A 13813-nucleotide genomic window follows, 5' to 3' on the forward strand; every position below is an offset into this window, starting at 1 on the left:
GTCCTATAGTAACCCTTTAAAGAGTTCTTTCTGATAAAGTTCTCTATGATACTGCTAAGACTTTGTAAGGCGACCAGTACCTCCAGCGGAAGTCTCGGTCATGTCAGTGTTTTCTTGTTACGCACATGTATTTCCTGATACAGGAACTCAGGGGCTTCAACACATTTCTTAAAAGCTAGACCACAGCTCCTCAAAATCAGTTTTCTTTTTTTAAGATGCATTATTAGCATATTAAAAAATTATCTAGAGAAAAAAAGACTGCAATGTGGCTGGGCTATCATTTCAATTATTGTTAATATTTGCAGTATATTTTTGAAGAAAGAAAAAAAACATATTTCCACAGAGATGCAGCTACGTGTCAGTGTTTTTTGTTTGCTGAGACAGCAGAGGGGAAGTAGCTACTAGAGGCAAGAAAAACAAGTGTAGGGTTGAAACAAACAAATAATGAATAATAAAGCCTCATCAGTGATCAAAGCATTAGAGGTGCTTTATTATAGTATTGTGATTGAAATTCATTTGAATCAATGATCGTTGTAACTGAAACAAAAGAATATATTGTGCAAGCATTCATTTGGAACGTTAGTCAACCTTTATCTTTTGTTCTCTGTATTTTTTTGTGAGAGCTTCACCACAACAACCACTTAATAAGATATATATTTCTGCTTTGAAAATGAACATTTTCCAGTGAACTCTAGCCGTGCTCATTAGCATTCCTGCCACGCTGTGGGTCAAAACCTCAAATGCTCTTTTTTAATGTTTTGTGTTTTGTAAATTTGAATGAAAAAAAAAAGAAAAGTGGATTCTACAGTCCTTAGGTTCTTTTCGCCAGAAGATTGAGTCTGAAAAGTTGTTGCTAAATTTGATTATTTAATGAAGCAAAATGACAATTGTTTATTTACAGCTTGTAGCATTAGAAAAGTGAGATAACTTAAAGACCTCCGAATAATGTGACGACAGAAGCAAGGTCATTACTGATTGCTCAACCGCTCTTGCATCCGTAAATTATATATTTTCATTTCAATAGAATTATCATAATTTAAATGATACATTATTATCCTACATTAGTGTCATTTTGCATTAAGTTGATTTTGAAGACCTGGAATGTTGTCCTCTTCAGAATACTGAACTATATGACAAATTGGATAATAAAAAGGATAGCTCATCCAAAGACAGAATTTGTCATAGTTTACTCGCCCTCATATCAATGTTGCCCTCATAAATAACTGTAAACAACCTGGAAAGTTAGATACTGATACATTCCTTTAGGTTGCTTGTACATTAATTTGAATCCCTCTATGTATGTATTTTCTTATCACAGTGGCATTGCCTACTGGTGATTCAAGGGCATCTATGACGTCATCAAATAAAAGAGGAAAACACCACAAGTGTCTTTCATTCTGCTTTCACCCACAGAGACAGAAGCCCAGAGAAAATCATGCTGAGAGGATTGATTAGTAAGTACAGTACATGCCAAAGGCTTTATGTGTCCTCCTTTTGCTTAATATATGTACTGTATTGTATGTGTTTACGTGCAGCAGATGAGTGCACAATTAAGTGTCTGTTTTTCTATGCATGACTGGCTGAAACTACCAATGGTAAATAATAATAATAATAATAATTATAACGTTACTTTTTTTCTTACATCTTCTTTAACAATATGTAGCAATATAAAATAATCTTTTCTTGATTTTAGTCAGATTGTGAATGCATTATCTTGGTAAGATTGAAGTCATTGTGGGCATTTAATGTGTTTGGCTTACTACAAAAAACACTGGTCCAAAAAAATGCATGTGATCTTTTCTGAAACCGTTTTCTGGACCACTGAGAAATGGAAATGAAAACCTTAATTTCATGATGTTTGTTTAAAAGGATGTTAGTGTGGAAACTAAATCAGTCAGTTCTAAATGTGAAGAGATCATACAGTAGCATTCATGGTAAAGGCCTCAGCACTGCTATGGTCACTGTGACTGAAAGCAAAGTGCACAGCAACTGGAACAACAGGACGTGGTTCTCAATAGAATATGGGGGATAAGGTGAAAAAAATAATATAAAAATATATATATAATTAAAAAATCAGTTTCGTAATCAAAAAATCTAATATTCTAAAAATATATATATAAAAGTGAAATTGTGAAATTGAGATTTCAATAAAAAAAAAAAAAAAATGTGACTAAAAATGAAAAATAGCAATATAACTAATATCTTGGAAATACTTGATTTTGAAAAACAATGCTGATTTATGAAGTATTATTGTCAGAAAATTTGCATTAATTTGCAATGGCAAAAAAAAAAGCAACTTTGTCATAATACTTGAATTTGTTTCATCTTCAGGTTTCAGTGTCTTAATGATTGTCACTGAAGGAGCATCAGTGAAAGTTCATCCAGGAGGAAACACAACACTTCCCTGTAGCATTAAAAACGATAAAGAGATTACCTGGATCATCACAAATGGAAACCAAACATTTGTCAGAATTCTAAGACTAGAATATGTATATGGTTCAGAACCTAAACCAGAGCCCTCCAATATTCACCCCAGTTACGCAGGTCGGATAAGAGCTCTCAGTTCATCCACAAACACTCACTCTCTGCTTCTGATGAATATCACTGACACTGATCTCATGCTCTACTGCTGCACTGACTATAAGATTGAGCAAACTCACTGCACAAAACTAGACTATGAAGGTATACATGCATTTCAGACAATCCAATGCATAATATTATCATAGGCCTATTCATTTAAAATATTTGACCAAGGGTAAACAATGAAAATCATGAAAAGAAAATATGACTGCAACCTTGAAAAAGTTAAATAATTCTTGCCTAGACAGAAAGTCTTTGGGAATTTCAATACATTTGTTGAGTTAAAAAAAAGCTATAATATTTATGGTACTTTTATGAATTCAAACTGAACTAACAATTCATATCCTAAAATCCTGCCATATTCTCCTTATCCTGATGTAGAGCAGCAGAATGGTATTGGTAAATATATTAGCACGACAGTATTGCTGCCTGTGATCTGTGCACTTCTATTACTCTCCCTGATGTCAAATGTGTGCATGTGCTGGAAAATAAAAAGACAAAAAAAAGGTTAGCAGCACATAGCACAATTCATGTACATTCCTAAACATTTTTTAACTGTATAAATTACTAATTAATTTGACTTCCTATTTCTTTCATTCCTTTTTTCTATTGTTTTTTTTTTCCCTCAGAAAACTTACAGGAATCAAAGACATCATATAAAAGTACACAGGATGAGCAGGTATTCACCTTTAAGATTTCTAAAGAAGTTAAATTATTGATTTGGCTAGCAAATGGAAATGTACATTTACATCTACTGTTTCAGGAGAATGAAGCTGATGGAATTTCATATGCATCTGTGAATATAAATAGAACGGAAAGAAACAGAGGACAACATCATCTCACACAGGACACAGTATATGCACGCATTAAGTGAAAATAAATGCATTTCTAAAATCTAGAATGTCTGCCTTCATTTTGTATAAGATAAATAAAAACTGCATAACAAAGGCTGGATATAACGTTTTATATACACACTCACTCACATACACAGACATTCACATTTTAATGACACTCCTGTTGTACATTTGGATGGTGTTAATTGTTTTTGTGCAACCATAACAAACATTTTTTTACACTATCTAGTGTGTCATGCCATATTAAAGAAAATCCATTTGGAAAGATTTTTTTTTTTTTAAGTTGCAGTTATGTTTAGTTTAAATCACACAAACTATTAAAAGTGTTGGCTATACTGAGGTACTGAGGGAAGTACCTATCCTACACAATTATAGTGCTTTCACTTTCTATAGGCTACCAACTGACTCATCCTTATTATAATGATAATTTATACATGCCTTTATTGTCCATTTTAGATGTAAAATTCAAAGCAATTTTTGTTTTGTATTGTCCCGTTCCTGAACATTTACTAAATGTTTATGCAGCAGCCAACTTAAAAATGTAGGCCTATAGAGGCTGGTCCAAAAATAAGCCACATTTACAAGGAACAGACATGGAAAGTATATGCAAAAGAGTAGAGTGAGATGTGAGTAAAGACGTTGTAATAAGAGATTAAATGAGTCTTTCCATTGTCAAATAAATAAGTAAAATAAAATATATGCATACATAAATAAATAAAACAGTCCACACAACAGTGGTTATTGTTTGATCAAAATCACTTGAGTAGTCCTTGGCTATTGCCACTATTGGTTCATGTCCGGTCGCATAGACTGTAAACATATATTAAATCCAGCTACCAGATGGCGAATGAAATGGTTTCACTTTTCATACAGTGTACGGCAGATTTAGACGACTCGAATCAAACGAGTTATATAGGCTGTAAGCGCCTCCCGTAGAGGCGTCGCCTTGCTTTTTTCCTGATATAGGCTACTGGCGATCTCCCCGCAAACTAAGTCAGAACGTACGTTTCACTTTTGAGCTCAGAAACAGGGAGGAGACTTCACAGATCTACAGTCAACTCAGCGGAACTCCCCTCATGTCAGGGCGAAATGCTGTGAGTATACAGCTTAATACTTTCAGTGCAGAAGAGCTGGATCATCCTGAAGAACTACCACATCAGGCGAAAGACTCAAACTGCGCGCAGATAAAAGAGCCGAATTTAATACTGCATGTCATTTAATACATCGATTGCACGGGTTTAAACTTGTATAGTACTACGGATTTGTGTAGTTTGCTTTTAATAAAACTTTTCAATAAAAAAATATGTGTTTGGTAATTATTAATTTAGTGAAATGTGTTGTTCATTAGTTGTGTATAAAGGGTAGGCATAATAAGCAATGCTTCGCCCTACACCTTTTTCAGTAATTGTTTATTTATTTTTGTGAAAAGTTGTCTGTGAGGACTGAAATGTAATTAATGATTGATTGAAATAAAAAAGCATTTCATTTAATTTATTCAATTAAATAAATAACAAATTACTAGTCCAGATAAAATCACTCTAAATTTTTAGGTGGCTTGAAATGTTTTAAATTTAAATTAAAGTTTCAATTTGTCAATTAATATAACAAAACAAGCAAGCAAACTGATTTCCCCCGCAGTGTGAACAAAGCCATATTCACTGGTAAAATTTAGTAGGCTATCATCAGGACAAGCAAATATTCCCCTTATATAACTGATTTTCTTTAACTGCTATATTTAAAAAATGTAAATACACATTTTACCTGCAGGTCATCAGGTATCTTGTGGAGCCTCCTGCTGATTCCCTTGAGCACAGCCAATAGAGGTAAGCACTTTATAAGTAATGCAATTTTGATTTCGTACAGAATTACTACAGTGTATCAGGTTATTTACTGTTCCTAACAAATAATGCAAGTTCTGTTTTATATTGAGGTTTCACAAAGTGTAAGGGTGAATCCACCACATTGAACTGTCTGGAGCCAAATAATCATATAGGGGGCAAAGTGGATATAAACGCTCTTTGGAAAAAACATTCTGGTGAAAGAGTGATCTGGAAATACAACGGAGATAGTCAAAAGGGAGCCAGTTTCAAGAACAGGACAGTAGAGTTGAAAGAGGATTTATCCCTTTACATCAATGGATGTGATCAGTCAGATCAAGGCACATATATTCTCTGTATCGATGGAAAACCGTGCTGTGAAGTTACACTACTTGTCAGAGGTAAATAAAGCAGTTCCCAACTTAATCTTATTTAAAAAATATTTTATGATGTCATTAATTAAAGTTGTCATAAAATATTTTTTACAGACTCAAAACAATGCAAACCAAAAACGACCACAGGTTTGTTAACTTTTTTTTATTCATTTTTTTTATTTAGTCTTGCTGCACAGGGATTAACAGTTTAGTCTTTCTTAACTATTATTAAACACTAGTTTCTCATGCTTAATGCTTTAAGATTAATGAATTGAGCGAGCATCATTAAACAATTTTTTTATATTCCCACAGAACAATCAGTTAGAAGCACAGCATTTTCTATGGCAAAACAAGGTAATAACAATATAAACAATAATTACTTTGTGACCTATCATTTTGCTTTCTCAGAGACTCTACAAAATATGTTTTCCCCTCTTTCTGTTTTAGCTACCAAAGATGAAAAATACCTGGAAACTCAAACCAGTCTGCCAAATGCTTACATCAGATGGGTTATTTATGTCTGTTTATTTTTGGTTGTGTACGTCATATTGCTGCTTATCTGTGTTATCTGTGTTATCCGTGCATACATCCCAAAAGAGGAAACTAGTAAAAATGATAAGTCAGGATCTAAACTGCTCCAAATATAGAATATATAGAGTAACTATGCCGATGCATGGTTTTCAATTTAATGTGGATAAAACAGCATATCATCAGCATGAACATCAGAACCGAAACGTTAGACTCAAAAATATAAAATTACAATTTATGTCAGGATGTCACATTTTCATAATTCTTCTGACATCAGCAAAGAAAGGTTATGCCCTATTATGCCTGAGCTACATTTGCCTACCCTTATTTTTGATATGGTGCAAATTTTCTTTCCCTTACAGTTTGCATTTGTATTGTCTTTGCTTGGGGTCCCCAAGGACCAATGATGAAAGCAAAGGCAATACAACTGCAAACAGAAAGGGAACGAAAGTTTGCATAATACCAAACAAAAGGGTGCACAAATGTAGTTCAGAAATGTTGCCAATAAGTACCTGTCCTTATAGAGTAGTTGTTAAAAATATTGAAACACTAAATATCTACGTATGTTTAACTTCACGTTTATTACTGTTTCTAACTTTAAAGGAATTATTAGACACTGTTGTAAGTCTAAATAGCAAAGATCATCTGGAATTAATCTGGGTGGAGGTATATCTTTTTCAATTTACTGGAAACTTATGGAATCAAGCGGTTTCATTTCATTTTTATATTGTGAAAATTGCATATGATAATGAGTGTCTGATTGACAGATATATATATTTTTTTTTAATAAAGAACATATACATAAATCAAATCCTTGAATCCATTTCTTTAATTATGAGTCTGTTTGTTGAAACAAGACTTCACAGAAGCATGTTTTTACCAAAAAGTACAATAAGCAATAAGCTACCCAGTTATTAATTTACAATGAGTTCATCATGAAACAACCAATGATTGAGACATTTTCAAGAAATGCCTGACTTCATTCTTATAGTTCCAAGCTGATGAGGAACAATGTTTTCCTTATTCACTTTAAAAAAAAAAAATCTTTAAAATGCACCTTCAAAAACATATATCATATGGCTAGTATTACTCACACCAACCTAACATGCACACTTTAGTTTAAGAAACTATATTTGATTTAGAATGTTTAATACATATATCTCCAATTTTAGGCAAACATAAGAGCAACACTTACCCCAGACAGTCATAATTCAGGAGTTTCTCTTCATGTTGCAGATGGAGTTTCACCATGAAGAAATGCTGAAAAAGCTTTATGTCACTTGGGCAAGGGGAGGGGGTATTCCTTAAATTTGGGTGGGCATTGTGGCCCATTTAGGATAGAACTGAATTTTTTAAATCCCAGTGCCAAAGACTTCAACCCTACTCCTAGGTACCCACTGTCCTGTGAATGTTATTGGTTCTGCACACCAGGCCTGTGATTTTTCAAGTGATCTAGAAGACCTTCATTAGCAGGTTCAAGTGTGTTTTATCAGGGTTTTAGCTAAACTCTGCAAGACAGTGGGGCCCCAGAAGCAGGTTTGAAGTCCTATGCCCTAGTGGAAACTGAAGTGTTACAGCATTTAACAATCACTGAATATAAAATAAATATACTGTATAATGTGCAACTGCACACACACATTTTTTTTCTTGTAGATTTTATAAAAAGTTGACAAACTGTTTGCTATGACATCATGCACAATGAATAAGCCCAGTCAAATCAATTTGGAAAGCACTTTCAAAGCGGCTTTACAGAACACGTACTTGTCCGTGTTTCACAGAATATCTGTACTGATGTCTTTAAAAAGCCAGTGAGCAAGCTGACTGTTGACTGTAGCAAAAAAGGTGATCTGTCATCTGTCTTATTATCCTTGAAGCACGAACACACCATATACTAGTCATTCATTCTTTTCAGACAATGTTTTTTTTAGTGAGCTGTTTGTTTGTTTTCATTTAATGAAATAGGGCAGGTGAATTATATCATCAGGGCTTGGCTTCTTTGAATAAGGACTGTGTGTACTTCCTGGTAAACATGTTATACAAATACTTTATGCAAATCATTTGAAAATGTTAACCTCATGAAATAAGATGTGCAATATATATACTTTATTCAACGTACTGCACAGTTTTTTGACAGCAGTATCTTTTTCTATCGTTCACAAGGTTATTATATTTTTCATGTGAAAAACAGAACAGCTCTAGGTCACATTGAATCTTGTGACGGTTGCATGTGTTCAAACCTGTTTAACCAGAATGAAACGTGCTCTAACTTTCCACATATGTAATGGAAGGGGGAGGGTTAGGTTTATTTGCTTAGAGTGAGTTCATTTTCATAGAAATCATGATACCATGGGACTAAATTTTCATAAGACAACAATACTCTCACGCAATCCAACATTTAGCCATTTCAGACCTTGCATCCATTACATTGAGGGTTATTTTTTTCGATTTTGTCCCATCCAAATCGTAGGATAACTCTGTGGTGGCCATATCATACATTTCTGCTTTTTAAAAAATGAATATCCCTTTTTAATTTTTATTTTTTTTAAAAAGCAGAAATGTATGATATGGCCACCACAGACAACAATGGCATAATTCTACCAATAAAAATATATGGCATAAACATATTCAAACATTTTCCTGCAATGTTTTTGTGTTGACATTAAACCTAGTCCAGAGGGAGATCTATTTACATTGTACCCTTGGCAACAGAGATATTAAAGACATAACACCCAAATGTACAATGCTTCATGTGTTAACGACTGTACTAACACAAATTTTTTCAAGTTTTATTGACAGAACATACAAATTCATTATGGCTTTTAAAACTGCTATTTATTGTACTGGAAATGTAAATTTTTTTGGTTGAATGTCATTTATGTCTGCATTTACAACTTAAAGCAAGCACAGTGATATTTTTCTGTCCGTCTGATCTAAATGGATTCAAATTTCGAAAAACAAACCGATCAAACAAGTTCTTACACGAAGGTCATTATACTGTGGTTGAACGGTACAAAACAAGAATGCTAAACAAACATTTCATTGTTATGTGTTTATTTTTAAAATATGTATGTATGTATGTATGTATGTATGTATGTGTTTATTTTTATAATGGTCCAGGGGTTTCCTTGAATCCATTTGATTCAGGTCAACACTATAAAGGCTATTTTCTAATGCCTTAAGAGTTCACTGCTGACTTAATCATTTATATCATGCCACTTCTTGAAAACAGAAACTTGCCTGGGAGTGGCTTTCCTGTAAATCCCATGACTGAGTTTGAATTTCACCTGAATGCACTGCACTCGTAAACAATACAAGTCAGGTCACATTTCTATTTTAGTTTCTGCTTTACTAGTTTCTTTTTTTTTTAATTTACTTTCAATGACATTCAAAGTACATACGCACACAAATGCATATTATATAGCTTCTTTGAGATTAGCTCATGAAAAATGGGGGCAAAACAGAAGTGTTGCATTTATAATTTTGTTCAGTATATATATATAGACACAAACACACACACATGCATACATACATATAACTCAAGTCTATTATTCCATATATTGTTGTCAAAAGCCCCGGTCCTTCCTTACCAAATCGGTACTAAAAACATTAAAAAATGTCACGGTAGGTTTCTTTAAGTACCGGTGGTACTGACGACCTGGTAAATCCGGTTCTTGAAAATTAAACCTACATTTTAATATGGAGAGTCACAGAGTTTGTCAAAGTTAGCATAAACTAATCAAATAAAATCCCCATATGGACCAGTATCTGTAAATGTTAAACCACAAAAGGTGGTTGAAATATGAATCCTGCATGTTCTGCGTGTTTAATGAATGAATGAATGGCAGAGGCCTGCAGGTTTTTTTACTACATAGATTGAAGCGTGTGACGCTTGCAGTAATTTCAGCATCTGCCGTCTCAATGAGGACATAAATACATAAACAACATCACCAGAATTGTTCTGAGTCACTTCACAAGCATTTTACCATTTCATTTGAGTAAAACCAGTGTCAAAATAAACGTTTCCAGTCAAAAGTTCATTTTTACATAAAGGCATTGCACTAGAAATATTACTATTATTTAGTAGAAAGTGATACGGCTACTACTGTTGAAAAAATTAATAACACTATTTTATGAAGAAATAAATCACACAATATTTCTTCCATGTTTAAATTTTAATAGCAAATCCCTTTTATTTACCAAAAACATAAAATGTTTACATTTCATTAATTAAAAGACAAATTAAATTTGGGTGAAACTTGTTTACTGTTTTTCATAATTATATTACTTGTAGAAAAACAACAACTGTAAATAAGTATAAATATTGGCATTGGCTTTATTTTTAGTGATAAAAGTTTTTTTTATAGGTTTTTTTTTGGTAAAGAAATTGGTACCGAGATCTGTGGATTTTCACTGGTATCGGTACCGAATACTGAAATTTTGGTACCGTGACAACACTAACAAACTGAGATCACATACAGAGAAATATAGGGCTACAAACAAAGAGGAAGAAACATTACGTGTCATAGTGATCGAGTGTTTTGAAGGAAAATTCGCGCCGAAAAAATGTGCAAACTGTAATGAATCAGAGATCAGTTAGCGCCTCACTATCTGCGCTAAAGATGAGATCATTCGCCAGCTTAAGTGAAAGTCAACATGCATAGCATTTTCCACTCATGGATGGATTCACACATCCTGATGTCACTTGTCATTACCGGACCTTTACAGGTTGTGTGTGAATGCACGCACATATTCTGGGAAATCATTGGCAGTGTGAAAGGGGCAAAATCTAGCGACCCAGGAACAATTGCCAGGACACATTACCCATGTATTTTCCGGAATCGCAGTGCAAGTTATTCTGGAATGTTTTCATCAAAAACCTACCGTAATTTCTTTTCAAATGAAGAAAAAAAATACATAAAATGATTGGATGACATGTGGGTATAGGTAAATTAACAAGAAATTTTCATTTGAAAGTAGGGGTGGGCTATATATATAGTTTAGACGATAATATCCAAATTGTTGTCTGGACGATATGCAAAATTGTGATATTATTTCATAATTTGACTGCATTTTGTGTTTATTTTTGCACAAAATCACGACTCAACGAGTAAGCTGCTACTAATTTACAACTACGCAGTTCTTACCTGTGTGTTATGATGTTTCTTAGTTGAAGCAACAATCCGAAAACGTAAAGAGTAAAGCCAATGTACGATTTATAAAATAGCTGCTAGAAAAGGCAAAATATATGCATTGTTTGTGGAAAACTGAAGTCAAAAAGTTTTTCTTTCTACTCTGATGAGTCCAAAAGGCTTCTTTTAACTTCTAGAAAAACTTTTTTTTAGTAAAAACTAAAACGCTTTTATTAATACGGTGAACTGCCCATAATGCCTCAGTGGCCCTGACGTCTTACGTCATTACATTGTGCCGTGCGTATGTTACTCATCAGTCATTCTTTATCTAGCTTCGAGTGCAACAACACAAAATGAGCGAAGAAAGCAAAAATACACAGTCATCCTCAAAACCAGTGCCAGAAGAGCTAACAGCGAGACGTGGGTCAGCTTCTTTAGTCTGGAGATGGTTTGGTTTTGACAAAAAAGACGAGCAACAAAAGTTGCCCATCTATAGAATTTGTCGCATACAGATCTCCGTATAGCAGAGGGCCACAACCAACCTCTTCCATCATCTCCGTACAACGCACAAAACACAGTTCGAAGAGTATGAAAGGCTTCGCCCTGAACAAAACATCACTGCTGCTACAAACACGGTACAAAAAAAGAACAGACACAACAGACCTTGGCAGAAACATTCACAAAGAAAACACCGTAAGACAAAAGTAAAAAGTGGAAAATGATTATAAACTCTGTTACAAGTTTTATTGCAAGGTCTATGTTGCCAGTTCAATCAGTCGAGGAGGATAGGTTTCAAGAAATGTTACAGACTTTTAGATCCCAGATATAATCTGCCTTCAAGGAGAGATTTCAGTGAAAACAGCTTTACCAAAACTGTTCGTCTTGTCGCTGTCCCATAAATTGCAGAAAGAAAGTCACCTATTATGCCACTAGCTCCGATCTGTGGTCCAGCAGAACCTCGGAGTAGGCCTGGGCGAAAAATCGATTGAATTAATTAATTTGAATTTTTTGTTACAGGCGATTTAAAAAATAAGTTTTTGTGTAATGGCGCATTTTTGGCTCCCCGGAGCTTCCGTAGCGTTAGTTTCACATGGCAGTATGGCAAGCGAAAACAACAACATCATAGCACACACGAAACAGCAAGCGGCAACATGGCTACCGGTGAGAGTTAGAAGTTTGTTCCCAAGAAAGGAATAAAATCATCTGTTGTTTGGAACTGGTATTGGTTTGCTGCGACAGACGTGGAGCAAGAGACCCCACGCTGCCTAAAGCCCATCGCAGTCAAAAGCAGCAGCACCAGCCGAATATGAAAATGGGGGTTACATTTGTCTTGCTTTTGATTAGGGCTGCTCCGATCACGATCAGCCGATCGTCAATGCGCATCTCGTCAGTAAAGCCGGTTTTCTAATCAGCGGTAAATTCCCTCAGGTGCGTGATTTCACATCGAACAGCTGTTACTACAAGGAGCCATAACGGAGAAGATGCGCAAATCCACTTCATTTTCAGCGTTTATTTGCGCACCGCTGATTAGAGAACCGGCTTTACTGATGAGATGCTCATTAACGATCGGCCGATCGTGATCAGAGCAGCCCTACTTTTGATTAAATAAAAGCAAAATTTGATTTAAGTTGTCTGCTGTTTGTACTTATTGCTTTCCTTAAGTAGGAAATCGAAAAAAAAATCGGAAATCGAATTAAAAAAAAATTAAATCTGAGATTTTTTTTTTAGGCCATATCTCCCAGCCCTACCTCGGGGCCATACTGCAGACCAGTGTCCATGTTATTTTGTTCCTTTTGTCTTTTTGTCTTTTTTTATCCTCATCTTATATATATATATATATATATATATATATATATATATATATATATATATATATATACGTAGTCACATTATTGTTAGTCTATTACTAATAGAGTACTGTTTCCAAAGCACAAAGTTAATTTATTACATACTATTCAGTATACTGTACTGTAAAAGCACTGTTCTTGTATTAACATAAATATATTTAGCACAGTAACTTGGTTCATGTTTAAATCAATAATGTCTCATATCTTTATGTACTAGTAATTCTATACAATAACAGGTCAAATGCAGCAAGTCAAAAGACCAACTGGACTTTCTTTGGTAATTTGCACAAATTTTTTTAAAGGACTGCAAAATTATCATCTGAATATCGATATAGAGATACTGAAAAAAAATATTGAGATATACATTTTTGTCAATATCGCCCACCCCTATTTGAAAGTGAACAAAATCCTTTAAATAAATGTAGGGTGGCAAGTTAACATTCAAATTTATTCTGCTAATAGTATTTTGATAAGTTCTGTTGAGATAATGCTGAACTTAAATTCTTGAATGTAATGTCAACTCAGATTTCTGCGTTAAAGGTACAATTTGTAAGATTTTTACAGTAAAATATCCAAAAACTACTAGGCTAGAACTTGCGTTAAATCCGTGATTTATCTTTCCGTCTGATTGATGGCCGTCAGCGGTTGGGTAGAAGACAACAAATCCCTTCATTCTACACTCTT

At 34.1% G+C, this 13813-nt stretch overlaps 2 protein-coding genes across 3 annotated transcripts; both read left to right on the forward strand.

The window, feature by feature from the left end:
- Nucleotides 1-1197: 1197 nt before the first annotated feature.
- On the forward strand, nt 1198-3521 carry LOC113095095 (uncharacterized). 2 transcript variants are annotated; one of them, XM_026260705.1, is made up of 5 exons: nt 1198-1454; nt 2332-2682; nt 2962-3087; nt 3210-3259; nt 3344-3521. In XM_026260705.1, exons 1-5 carry the CDS (start codon nt 1436-1438, stop codon nt 3452-3454), a joined length of 657 nt encoding a protein of 218 aa, XP_026116490.1. In that variant the 5' UTR covers nt 1198-1435; the 3' UTR covers nt 3455-3521. The 2 variants fall into 2 exon arrangements, with proteins under 2 accessions (XP_026116490.1, XP_026116489.1); XM_026260704.1 differs by having other exon boundaries at nt 3210-3521.
- Nucleotides 3522-4432: 911 nt separating this feature from the next.
- Nucleotides 4433-6476, forward strand: LOC113095093 (uncharacterized). Its single transcript, XM_026260703.1, has 6 exons — nt 4433-4528; nt 5202-5257; nt 5365-5652; nt 5740-5772; nt 5938-5979; nt 6073-6476. The coding sequence occupies exons 1-6, from the start codon at nt 4524-4526 to the stop codon at nt 6270-6272; spliced, it is 624 nt and encodes a 207-aa protein (XP_026116488.1). The 5' UTR covers nt 4433-4523; the 3' UTR covers nt 6273-6476.
- The last annotated feature ends 7337 nt before the right edge of the window (nt 6477-13813 follow it).

This window comes from Carassius auratus, unplaced genomic scaffold (genome assembly GCF_003368295.1).
Source record: "Carassius auratus strain Wakin unplaced genomic scaffold, ASM336829v1 scaf_tig00215616, whole genome shotgun sequence".
NCBI lineage: Eukaryota > Metazoa > Chordata > Actinopteri > Cypriniformes > Cyprinidae > Carassius > Carassius auratus.